Genomic DNA, 14,102 nt, shown 5'->3' with positions numbered 1-14,102 from the left:
GATATCAATATCATTATGAAGCCTGGGTCACTTCATGAATTCATCAATATTGTTGCTCATATCCAAGATTCAGGTCGCCCCTGAACTTTACATGGGCACTCTTTTGTTTCGAGCCTTACTGACCTGTTACATAAATATTTTCATAACTTTTCCTTGTTTACAACAAATTAATAAAGCAGTTTATCTACTCTTTTACTAGGGGTGAGAGAATATACCCATGTCATGTACCAGTATTATGATTTACAACCTGTGATATACATATTGCAACATGTGTCAATTTAAAGGCAAGTTTGCTGTAATAACAATAAGCCTCAATAGAGAGGCTCCAGGTGAAGGAGCAGAAATATCTAATAACACATACTCCATAATGTACTTCCTGCATGTGCAAAACAACTGCTTTGACGGAAAATGAGTAATTATTTTGTGTCTGTCAAATATTCATTAAATGTAACTGTAATGTACGAATTTATTATTCTGGTCCTCTCAGAATGGGAAAATTATCAATGCATGAGTGAATATCATTTTTACTCTTACATTACTGCATTCAGTTTTATATTTAGTTACCTCTTTGAAAGACAGCAATATTTACCAGAACTTCTAAATGTATACATGGTATACAGTAACTAAAAAATGTCCTTTTGTCAAACTTTTTGTTTTGCAGGATCTACAATGATTAACTAACTACACAGTGGCTTACAAACTTGAAGCATTGCTTCTTTAAAATAAAATATTACTTATTAAAAGTTCTGTTAATGAACATGTTTTTCAATGGAAAATAATGTAGTTTCAAGAAAGTTTTATTGCCATATCAATAAATCAACCAGGTGTGCAGTGTAGCTTAATGTGTGCCACAACCAGTTCTCTTAAACTGCAACTTTTTTCCCTAATTTTGACATGAAACTTGTCCATATGTTGCAGAAAGAATGAAAAGAAAAATCCTACAAAGAATCCTTTAAATCAGAGAAGTGGAAATACGTAATTTTTTTGGAATGGGTACAGTCATATGCATGTTTGTTTACACAGTTGTAAACATTACACAATATTCTGAACTTAGTTGCTTCCATAACTGAATGATGCAGTCAAACAATCGTAAAGAGGCAGAAAGCTATTTTCTTTATTACAGACTTCAGCAATTAAAATGATCAAAGATTTGGTTAGTATTAACTAAAAATAAAACTTTAAGGAAATAGATGTAGCAAGAAGTCAAATTTTGACATGCACTGTTTTCATAATCTAGTTGCATCTAACTTTTAATTAGAACAGTTGAGCATGGATGTAATCCAGGCAGCTTTTGAATGCATTTTAATACCTTTATTGCAAGTTTTACTTGTTTGAATCCATTTACAAAGAGTGATCTTTTCATTTCAAACAAACATTTGTAACTGTTTATGTTAGTGACCCGCCGATTAATAGTCTGCTTTAAACTCTGAAAGATATGTAGAATTGAATCTTGTTTCTTCAAAATTTAGCTGCTACAATTCTCATCTTAAATTTAAGATTTAAGAAAGTTGTAGAAAGTTGCTTGTTTTACATTTCTTAAGTTCTTTTTAGTAGTTTTTCTTTGCCTTTCTTGTGATGTATTTTTCTACTTTCTTGCATGCTATGTATAATATAGTGTGTATGATTGTTGTAGCGTGTTGTTTTTATTTGATTTGCTTTCAGTTGGCAAACCTAGTGTTGTGTCTTCATCTCATTCGCCTGCTGCCTTCTCAAGATCTCATAACACGCTTCAGAATTCTTCTCTAACCCCTCCCACATCGATGTTGCGACAGCAGCTTTCAGAACCACCAAGGGTTGCGCTTCAAAACTCGCATTTATTTCCCACAGGTGGCACACCACCGCCCAGCAGAAGTGCACCAAGCCCAACTCCAAGCAAAAGTGGGAAAGTGACCACACCAAAAAGACCTGGGGGAAGTGAAACTAATTCTCAAGCACAGAAGCCTCAGTTTGCATCTCCTCTTTGTCCATCAATACCAGCACAAGGATATACATCATCACCTCCACAAAATCAAAATCAGAATCAAAAAGCTGTATCCAAAGGACAATCTTCAAAGAGAGGTTCAGGTTGTAAAAAAATGCCAGCTGCCATACTGCCTCGTCCTGATATGGGCAGTCAGCGTCCAGGTGGTGGACAATATCAGATCCTGATGCCCAGGACTCAAACACCACTTCCTCTCCAGCAGCAGTTATATGCCACAACAGCTCAGGAGGCTTTGTATTTCAATACTCTAGATAACCAAAAAGACACTGCTGATACTAAAATGATAAAGACACTCCTGGCTAAAAAGTTGCGCCATAATCAAGAAAACCCCTCTCTAGTTCCAATTACTAGTGTGTGTATGAGTGGTGTTGAAACATATGGGATAGCATCACCTCTAAGATTAGATGACCAGATTTCTCAGATTCAGTACCAAAATACTGCTCCACAGATGTACACACAGACCCAACCAGTGCAGCAGACCACACTCTTTCAGTACACCCAACCCCAGGATCCCCTTCAGTCAAGTGTTCAGATAATTTCAAATCAGAGTGTTTTGCAGCCAGTGCAACAGTTTGTAGTTCAACAGACATTTGTGGTGCAGCAGGCATCTGCACCAGTTTTTCAGCCCTCTAGTCAGTTTACTAATCAACCAAATACAACATTTATCACTACTCATCCTATTACCACATCATTTCCATCATCCATTGATTCATCATCATTAGCACCATCTAGTATCTCATCTTCAGTACAGAAGAAGACATCAGAGAAAAACAAAAGCAAAAAAAGCACAAGTGGTGCGAGTCAGAAATCCGCACATTCCTCACGATCAGCATCACCAAAGTCCTCCCCAGTTCGGAAATCCTCAACAGGTTCTCGATCAAGCTCTCCACGAGCTGGATCACCACGTTCTCCACGCACCCTTGAACTAGAGGTGTGTGGGGAGGTGGAGAGGGCCAAAGATGTTATTGAGGGAGTAGAAGCCAAGATTGAACGTGTGGAAAACAAATGTCTTAAACAGCATTATCAATCTCTTGGTGAGCCTCGGTCAGTTTCAGAACCGTCCAGTAATCAAACTGTTGATAGCACTCCCTCTCAGGGTACTAATATTTCTTCTAGTAAAGTAGAAGAGATTTGTAATGTTCCTTCACTAGGAGATAGAGAAGTAGCAGAGACTTCTTGTGAACAAGCAGAGAACCATAATTTAAGACCTGATTGTGTATGTGAATCTTCATCACAGAAAGATATTACAGATGATAGTGCATGTGCACAAATTTTAGAAATCTCTACTGCCACAGGGTGTGACAACACTAAAGTTGAACACAGCCACGAGAGAGGAGGATGTGAGCAGGATTCTGCCAGAAGTGCAGATCAGTGTAACCCTACATCTGTATCAGATTCAGAGGAAATGGATTCTGTCTGTAATAATGAGCAGGTAACAATATCTAAAAATATGGAAGAAACAAATAATAATGGAGACATTCAAGCAGATGTGCAAATCTCTACAGAAAATGTGGTAGAGGAAACAAATAGTATATCTGATAATAGTCCAGATTTAGATAGTGAGCCAGTCACCAGTGTCTCAAATGGTGATGATCAAGATCAGCAAACATCAATTGATATTACAGGACTAAAATGTGTATTAAATGAAACTGATGTGCCTACAGCACAATTCCCTGTTAACAATGGAGAAGAAGTCACTTGCAGAGAGGGTGAGATATGTACAACTAAAACAGGGCCAAATGAAAATTCTAATTCTCAGGAGGAGCAAATGCAAGTGGATGGTGAGGAAGTTGAATCTAATGGTGTCATTGAAGATTCACAATGTGTTGAAAATTCTCGGTGTGTAAATATGGAGGAAGCAATTTCTGAATGTGAAACTCAAGAGGCAGCAACCAATTCAAGGAAGGTAACTTCAGCATTTGATCAGGAATCCTCACAAGCCATGGAAGTAATTGTAAGGGAGTTGGCTGAATCTGGCTTAACCAATGATCCAGACAATGAGGATATAGAGACTGGTTCTACATTAGAAACTATGGATGAAGAAAACACTGGTTTACCAGTAGAGGACCACTTGGTACCAGATGACGCAGAGGTGGAAGCTTTTGAAGGCTCAGTCCTGGTTGACTGCAGGATACAGCAGATCCAGTCCGATCCTCCCAGCATGAACCAGCCCAGTCCTGAGACAGATAGCTTGTTGAGAGAGACTCAGAGTGCTGTTGATTGCATTTTGTCTTTATACACAGAAAACTCCAATTCCAGTGATAGCCAGATGTGTGCTGTCAAGGTGGCCACAGAGTCAGTAGAGGTTGATGCACTGCCTGTAAATGGTGATCTTGGGCTTGCTGAAAGTTCAGATTCTGTGAAGGAATTAGCAGAGGATGTTTTGACTGACATTGATAAGGAATCTCTATCTTCTAGTTGTGCTAATGTTAATAATCACTCATCAAATCACCTGTCGAGTTCCTCATTTTCTGCAAGTACAAATGGTGTGCGAACTTCATCATATTCAAGCAATATGGACAGTACAAATACAGCAAAATGCATTTTGAATCAAGTTAGCAATTTGAGTGACAAAATTTCTGGAAACAAAACTCTTGTAAATGGAGATCTGAATTCAATCAATCACTGCCAGTCAAAAACAGTGCCTTCAGACATCATTATCCAAAACAGTGTTCGTATATGTAATGAAGACAAGATAATGAATGGTATTCAGGAGGATAAGAATGTTGGAATGAAAACAGGGGCAAAAATTATGGAGAAGTCTGCAAGGATAAATGGCTTAGTGCATCATGTAGGGGAGAAAATTCCCAATGCTGGCATGACAGAACCAATGGAGGTGGATACTAAATATTCTGGAAAACACAATGTCTCTCATTTAGCTTTGAATCAAACCATGGACAAACAATCTCAGGGAGGTAGCATTTTGGATTCAAAACCAGATATTAACAGCTCTGAGTCTCAGTATTTACAGATCAAATCTGAAGAAGACAAAGAGACTGAGGAACCCACAAATGATTTATTAGAGGTTGTGACAAAATTGGCAGGAATCTCAGAGGAATCTAATGATACTTGTATAGATACTGGGCCAACAATAGTAGGGACAATAGTTTCAGCACCAATCACAATCATGACTAATACCTTTGGTCCCATAACAGCAAATGTGATATTGCCAACTGAACAACTTTTTGGTCAGCCTGGTGTTCAGTATGCGACTGCTAAACACATAGAAATTTGTACAACTCGGCACCTTCCAACTCCAGAAACTTCAAGGGATGGTGAATTTAGTTCAGAAAGCACATTACCCTCCACAATGGACTTGATTGTGTCAGGTAAACATTCCAAATCTTCCTCAAAAATAGACCTTGCTAAACCTCTCTCTAGCCCTCCGGCAAAGAGCAAAGATGCTAAATCATCCTTTGGGTCCAAATCAAAACCAAAGAAGCGTAGTCGGAGCAAGTCTGGAGGTGAAGCCAAATCACCCATTAGCTCCAGCCCTACTGCTGCTGCTGCTACAAAACTAGCTCCACCCCCACCAGAGTTCCAATGTGAATGGGCCCAGTGCAAAAGATGCTTTGATAACACTCGCAGTGTATATCATCATGTGTGTATTGTACATCTAAAGCAGGCAAGAGACGGAGTGTGCAGATGGGAAGGATGTGAACATCTGGTTCGCAGACGGTGGTCACTCTTCACTCACGTACAGGTAATTATCAGTATTATTGTGATATCTATAGTTAAAAGAAGCCCAGAAAAAAACTTCATTTTATTGAGTCATTTTTTGTGTGTGCTAAGTGTGACATAGGTTTTACATTCAGGCATCGGGTCAAGATTAATATTTTTTGTTAAAGTATTTGGAGTCATTTAACTTCTGCATCAATTGTGGTATTCAGCTCTAACTTCAGTACAGTATTACTCTATGGCCAAGTTTATACTCATTCCATCTGTACACATGTACAAGTTGGGTCCAACTGCAAGCAACATAGACCCTGATCTGCCATTGCAGAATGTGCCAGTAGATCAGGGTCCATGTTATGCTACTGTTTAATCCTAAAAAATGCATAGACCTAGATTTGCAAACACTTGCGATGGTATACCTTGGTCAGTGCAGTTTGCAGTTGGATTCAATTTGTATGTGAATGTATATGAAACATGTCAGGATCTGTCAACTTGGAATTACCAGACAGCATCATTTTAGTGCTGACTGCATTTAGACATAACATTCCACAGAAACCTTGTTAAAGATGTGTTCTAAAATTGCTAGCATGAGACAGTTATATGCTTGTTTATAATTTGAGACCAACTGTTGACAACATAGACTGTTATCTTCTGTCACATAAACTGCCAGCAGATCAGGGTCTGTGTTGTTTGTTCTACTGATTACTTCAAACAAACTACATATGTATCATGCAACAGCAGATCTAGGTCTGTGCATTTTGCAGTTGAACTCAACTTGTACATATGGTTAGGTGTTAGGGCTGTTCCAGAATTGAAAGGGGGTGGGTTAGGATTTAAATGTTGGATTGTGACAATTGATTTATGTTGACCTGTCCAGTTACAATTTGATGGGTGTTGGAGGGTGAAAAAGTGACCTGCAGCCCCAGCTCCAACCACTCATATTCCATTCTGGAATGTTTATTGTTTTCAAATACCAGAATCTCACAAAATGACTTTGATAGTCACTTGTAATCTGGGGTTTGATTCCAGCAAAGATCAGGTAAGATCAGCTGAATATATGGTCTTTTGAAAATAAACAGAAATTATGTTCTGTATCTGGGTTTTAGTGTAGATTAGTTGTATGATCTCATTATTGAAATAAGAAGTTTGGTTCTATGAATTTTGCATTGTTTATAAGTTGTTAAACTGAGTGTTCACGTGGAAAACTTTCACAATAATTGCTTAATTATTTCATCAACCACAGCTTCAATAAACTACACAATTTTTAAATTTTGGAAGATTCTCTTGATAACTTCTTGAAGTCCAGATATGCATTTTTTAATGTCATAAATTTTTAAAAAGGTCTTGAAACTGTAGAACAACATGCAGAAAAGAGTCCACTTGCTTGTTCATACTTGTGGAAATATAATTTGATAAGGTTATTATATATACTCACTTCAAAGCTTGTTAGGTTTAATCATTAAAACAAACAACATAGACCCTGTTCTGCCAGTGCATTATGTAACAGCAGATCAGAGTCGGTGATGATTGCAGTTGGTTTGGACTTATAAGCAGGTATAAACAGTATGTCTTAATGTTTATTATTTTCTATGAATTTAGACGTATTAGCAGAAAGCAAAGCTTCATTGAAGCAGTAATTTTCATAATAGCCAGTTTGCAGCGCTACAGACTGCAAACAGAATAGATGCATTTGGGACTAAACATTTTGGAAGCTCAGGTGAAAACTGTAAGATGGAGAGAGTGACCTTAGGAATCACAATGTTATAACTGAAAAATGACAACACAAATTAAAGGTATACCATGTTTTATGCTAAAAACATTTGGAATGTGTACATGCAGTTTAATTTAGGTCATAGATCCATTTCAGTTGTAAGATGATGGATTCCACCATTAGTTTGCCATCTTTATGTGTGGCAAATCTGACTGGTGTGTAAGTGACCAATCTAATACATGACCTGTTGTCACCCTCAGCTAAGTTGTACGTATTTGGAAAAATACATGAAAGCAAATGAAAAATATTTTGCTGGCAGTAAAAGAATTCCAGTCAAGCTATCATAACACAGATAATGCTAGGGCTTTATCAGTAAATTTGATTTCAAGCAGTATGCAGAGAGATAGATTAGATAACTGCAGAATATGAATTTCATTGAATGGTCTGAGGTTTAAGCTGATGATGATTATATGTTTTGTCTGATCTGTATTAATTCTGAAATATAAACTTTATTCTTGTTTTAAATACATACTCAATAATTTGCCTTAATTAAAAGCTGCATGTTTTTTTTGCCCTCTGCTGTTAATTTTTCCACTCAGATGGTTTCTACTCTTTCTGTTTCTTGTAACCAAAATATCAGGGCTCAGTGACCTAAAAAAAAAGTTGTCCTTAAAATTTTAAAGCTGTTTGTCCAATGGCTACTAGGGCTTGTGAGTCCTTTGTCATAGTTAAAACTTTGACTTGTCCACTCATTTATACAGGTGGTGGTTGAGGAAGGACTAGTCACTTTTGAGGATGCTCATCCAGTTTGATGAGTGGCATTTTAAGCAGTAATAATAATGTACAGAGTAGAACAAGTAAAGTCGATGCGGGACAAGTAAAAGCTATGAGTCACTTGCATAGCAGGACAAGTGGCCAAATGACAAATTTTGAATCCTGTTGAAACACTGCAGTCATTAAAAATTGAACTCTTTAAAAATTAAATTATTTACTACTGAGTCTAATTAAAAAATGTAATTATATGTTCTCTCCCACTCCAACTAGATGTTCTTGAGAAACAGCAGAGCATTTTAACAAATACTTAGTGGAAACACTTAGATTTGGTTAATGAAAACAGAATTTGACTGAAAACTGATAAGTACCAAGCTATATTAAAACATGGATTTCACTCAGAAATGTAATTCTGTAGTATCATCAATTTTCGTGGGGGACCAATTTTTGTGGTTTTTGTTGTTGCCCTGAACCACAAATAAACCCCAACAAAAAATGAGCCAAGTAGGATTATGACCCCCGTTTTATTACAGTGTTTCCATTCCTAGATATTAACACAGCTATGAGTATTTGATAAATCAATGTCAGTACTGTAGTCTTGGTAATTAAATATTAGCTTTTATCTGTGTTTTATTTTTATTTTAATCTTTTGAAACAAGAATTACGAATCATTTTATATTGTTTCAATGCACATTTTCGATAAGGTATCCGATAGCTGTAATTTTACACTCGCTGCCTTAAATCGATATGTGAGGTAAGTAAGGATAGAGAGAAAATAGAGAAAAAGCATAAGGTATTCAAACAATAGTAATACTGAAAATGAAAGAAAATATACAAAAATACCAGTATATGAAAATTAATACTTATTAAAATCGATCCTTCATTCGAGTACAACTGCTGTTGAAACTTTTAAATCCTTAAGCACATTTCATTTTATCCATGCATTTTTAATCCTAAAGAACAACAATCCTGTAAAATACTGTAACTATTTCTTCAAACACTATTATTAATGAAACAGTATGTATATGCACTAATTACAGCAGAGTATTAAAGCTCACACTTCACAGATTTTTGGACAAAGCCACTGTATCAACATCGTGTCAATCAAATCTCATGGTACTCACAAATGCTTCTCAGGTAAATAAGTCCCAAATTGCTGAATGAAACAAGTTCAGCTTTCTCAAAACCACTGATTATTAGGTCCGATCTTTCACTCATTGTTGCATCAGCTGCAATTATCCATTCAGCATGAATTGGTTTGATTAATGAGGTTGCAAGGTTTACTAATACTATGCACTGATTGTCACCAATAAGATCTTCTTTTTCCGTAATAGCATCCATGACCTGTTTAGCATACCGGTCATGGAAGTGTGACTTGAATTCTTCTTTGTACTCTTTATTTACTGTCAAGTCTAGTGGTTGAAGTCAGTCTGTACAAGAGGCAGGCACATGTATTACCTGCCTGGTAAGCAAGTGCCTGCGCCTTGTTTGCAGCTTCTGATGGCTTAGGAAGTCCAGGAAACGAGAGGGGGTCTAAGTTGAATTTTACCACTCTTAAGCCACTGTGTTAACACCATGATCGTCAGAAAGTACTGATAGTGCAACTTGATGGACAGTGGTTTAAGTAAGAGATCATTCATATGTACTTTAATAACTGATTGGCCTAGTGTTGTTGGCTGTGTTGGCTTCCTTTGATGTTGAGCATTCAAAGGAAAACATGTTGAAAGTGATTAGTCTTGACAGGTGTTTTATTTCTGCTCATAGAGATGGAAGTATTGTTTTAGTGTTGTTGACTGTGTTGGCTTTGATGTTATTCACCTGTTGAAAACACTAAGTATTGAACTTGCCAGGTCTTTGATTTGTGCTCATACAGGTGGTAGTATTGTTTTAAACATTAAAGTGACCACCATTTGTGTCAGCGCAGTTTTATTCTTTTGTATTCTTTATTTGGGGTATTTATAGAGGTTAAACCATGTAATTATATACCTACTAATATGCAAACTTTGACAGACAAAACCACAAATTTAAGTACCCACGAAAATGCCTTTTTTTTTATTATACAAAACCATGAAAATTGAGCCCAATGAAAATAAATGACACTGCAGTATATCCATTCATTTTTAGATTTAAAAATAGGTGTTGAAATGGATTCTTTTGGATGTGAAAGAGAATGTAATGTTCATACATACTAATTATCTTCCATATCAGGACCACCACTGTTCAGAGCATGCATTGAGAATGGCAGTTCAACGACGGCTCCAAGCCCAGCAGACATGTCAGAGTGCCACACCAACATCCAGTCCTGCAATGGTCTACCCACCAGATGCAGCTATGCAAGCAATAAGGAGGTTCATTCCAAAGCCTCCCTATCCAGAATTCATGGTAAGGAAGAAAGGAAGATTAAAAAAGCCTTGTTGTCTAAAAGTTATCCATTAAAAAAAAAAAAATTGTGGTCAATGAAGGAAAGTAGATAATCTCGTGACAGTGATAGTTGCTCATGATAAAAGGCAGTCATATAATAACCCCTAATGCTGCAAGACTAGGGATTAAACTTAGGATTGCAGACATGCAAAGTAATTTTATTGCCATGGCTCTTCTGAGATGCCCCTCAGCTGTTCATTTGCTGGCCTATAATTTGTTGGAACAAGCATAGCTTTAAAATTAGTAAACAGATAGTCATTTGTCAGTATTAGTGGTAAGGAACACTTACTTATGTTCACAAAAGTGAGGTACTGTAATTTTGTTGAACTTGTCTAGTGGAAAAGTGAGACATAGCAGTCACTTCTGCATTCACTGCCAGTACAGGCATTTACAGTTTGTTGAGGTGTTTTTGTTAAAGGTTTTTCATTTGTTTACATTTCCGAAACCCCTTGAAAGATTTTCATTGTGCATGGTATCAGGTGGCCAAGTAGCCCTACAGTGTAAGACATTGACTCTGATATTTATGTTTTGGGTGGTCGAGGTCTTACTGCTTATATAAGGGTGCTGTGTAGCATGTTAGGAGGTAGACTTACATCAAAACAAGAAGTAACATTTTCAGGAATATCTTACACTTAAGGCAGTCCATATCAACTCTCTTCTACAAATTAAAGTCATACTGCTTTACAGGTTCTTTTTTAAAAATGTTTGTTTTCTAATAAATTCAAATTCTTGCACAAGCAAATGGGTGTGTTTTCAAGTTCCATTAACCTACATTTCATTTGACTGGAATATGATGGAAGCTTTCTTAACACTTTCTTCAGTATTAGTATATCTTTATTCATTTTGTTAAAGAAATATACTTCAGCTTTATCTGCTTTCAACATTCATGGATTCCATCACATTCCAGCCAGCTAAAGGTTAACAGAACTTGAAAAGATGTCCATTTGCTCATCATTTTGATCATGTGTTCAAGGTCATGGTAATAAAATATTTGCATTTAAATTTTTAATTGAAGTTATTTTTTTATGTTTGCTAATATTTCCTTCTTCCTACATGGGATGAATAATTATGGTGCAAAGACAATTCATTTTGTGACAAAATTGCTTGCTGCTTTCACCCTATGTCAAGGTCACAGTCAAGAAAATTTAAATTGAAGTTGTTAAAGTTTTTACATTTGCTTGTTTTTCCAAACCCCATGATGGATTTTGTTTTTCATATATATTATGAATCATTATTAAGCTAAGACCATTTGTTATGCTGCATGAACACTCAGTCTGTCCAAAGTTTTAAATCATTGCTTTGATCAAGGGTTATGGCCTCAGTATAGGTCATTTAAGTTACCATATTTATAGCCTGAGAAATATTTTGGCTAGACAGTCTACTGCATTATGTAAGATGGCATTAATGGCTGCTAAAGGTGTCAGCGATGTTAAGACTTCTTATTCAAGGTTTTGTTAAGTCATATACATCATAATGCTTTCTCAGTCAAGACATGGGGCTCAGAATATCCCTTACAGTCTGGATAATATCCCTTACAGTCCAGATTATATCCTTTACAGTCAGGATAATATTCCTTACAGTCAGGATAATATCCCTCATCCTGACAAGTGGTGGATTTGTGGGGAAATAAGATTCTTTCCTGAAAAAATTGCAGGGAAGTCGAGTCATTTTATTGTCTCATATCTTATATGACAAGTAGCAGTTTGAAAATATTTGGACTTGTGACATACACTGTAATGTGCCATGAAAACCTTGCATTCTTTTAGGGTTGCATTAATCATAAATGAAAGGCATGTTATGTTGAGCAGCAGAATATTTAAATGTTCATTTTTATTTTCGTTTGTGTCTACAGGAAGGGAGAGAGGGACCAGTGACAAAGCATATACGACTTACAGCAGCCCTAATTCTCCGAAATCTTGCCAGATACTCATCCAAAGGACGCAGGTTAGTTGACACTATACAAATTATTATAAGTTGTTCCATTACACTCCTATTTAGGAGTTACGCCTTTGATTTATTTCCTTGATGTTCCATGCAGAATCAGGGAGGAAGAAAGTTCCCACCAGCATGTTGCATGAGGCAACTAATTGAGGCAACTTACTTGTCTTATCACCAGGGTTGTACTGATGTACCAATTCAACAGATATTGATACTGTATGTAAGTCAGGGCAAACTACAAAGATCCTGATCTGCCATAGCATAATGCACGTGTAAATCAGCGTCTGTGTTGTTTGATTTACTGATTACTCCTAAGATACCAAACAGACCTGGTGCATTATGTAATGGCAGATCTGGGTCTGTGCAGGTTGCAGTTGGAATCAAAAGCAAGTATGAATGGTACATAAATCGGGGTAATAAACCTTGCCCAGAAATATATAGAAACAGACATATTTTAAACTTTATCATGTTCTCTGATTCACTATCAGTACCTCAGTCACTATACAATAGTTAGTTGGAAAACCCTTTACTGACCAATATTCTCATCAAAATATTGAACTGTGTACCTCTCACAATATAGTATACTGTTGGTTACCCAACCATGTAGGTATTAAAGGTAATCAAAAGCGGACAATGCTGCTAAAATAGCCCTATTAAAAATAACCGTCTGATTTTAAAAATACAATATGCTGGTTGTAATTCTGGTATAAAATCCCTATTTAATTGGTGGCAGGCATCATGGAATGATGTTGTCGATGACCAGCACCATTTGATTAAACCTACCTTTGGCGAAAGGCCTCTTTCCTACAGAACCATCCATAGGGATGAGGTAGTTGTTGCAAGTACTAGAATTGGTCATATTTACGTAACCCAGTCATACAGATTAAAGGGCGAAGACCCACCTGAGGGTGTTTCTTGCAGTGAACCCTTCACAGTAAAGCACGTGATCATTTGATACAGTAAATGTATCTTATTTTAAATTTCTTAAAAGAAGTTATCATTTATTCTAAAATATTGCTTCTGTGCAGCCATATTTCCTTTGAGTGCTTTGTACTTCTGATGTATCTTCTGTTATCTATATTACCCTTTATACACACCATTTACATCCCTTATGATCTGAAACCTTTATATATTTTCACTATATCAATTTTGTATTTGTATAGCTCATTGGTAATAAACCTTTTTGAGGCATTCTTTTTTATCATATGATCCTTTTTGTGGCACTCTATTGACTTAAAGCAGAGGTTCCCAAACCACAGCCCACGGGCAACTTGTGGCCTGTCAGCTCTCAGAAAGTGGCCCGCGAGGCCTCTATATTTACTATAAGGTATTTTAATAATTTCAAAAAATTATTGACGTTCAAATATATAAATAATAACCAGACGAAAGTTGCACTAATGCTCGATCTACATTATTCTAGAGTCTAGAATGTTATTTCTAAGTCTAAGAAGTCTGTCATTTTGGTTGAGCACTCAGAGCTCTGTCGGCGTTCGATAATTCACTCTGCGCTTGGTTGTGGTGCTCGGATATAATTATCGAATAAGCCCGTTGAGTTAGCGAAACTTTGGGCACGACAACATTGTGCCCAGACGTTGATAAACTGGG

The 14,102-nt window shown here is 36.7% G+C and overlaps 1 protein-coding gene across 1 annotated transcript in view; it reads left to right on the top strand.

The window, feature by feature from the left end:
• The window catches only part of LOC149786718 (uncharacterized), a 102,773-nt gene that overhangs the window by 76,832 nt on the left and 11,839 nt on the right, over positions 1 to 14,102 (top strand). Inside the window, exons 16-18 of the mRNA XM_089977219.1 lie at positions 1,663 to 5,684; positions 10,347 to 10,520; positions 12,412 to 12,503. Coding sequence (XP_089833345.1) covers positions 1,663 to 5,684; positions 10,347 to 10,520; positions 12,412 to 12,503 — 4,288 coding nt within the window. The remainder of the gene's footprint in view (positions 1 to 1,662; positions 5,685 to 10,346; positions 10,521 to 12,411; positions 12,504 to 14,102) is intronic.

The sequence above is a fragment of the Sinohyriopsis cumingii genome, chromosome 12, assembly GCF_028554795.1.
Source record: "Sinohyriopsis cumingii isolate HCF-2022 chromosome 12, ASM2855479v2, whole genome shotgun sequence".
Taxonomy (NCBI): Eukaryota; Metazoa; Mollusca; class Bivalvia; order Unionida; family Unionidae; genus Sinohyriopsis; species Sinohyriopsis cumingii.
This window is presented reverse-complemented; position numbering and strand designations above follow the sequence as displayed.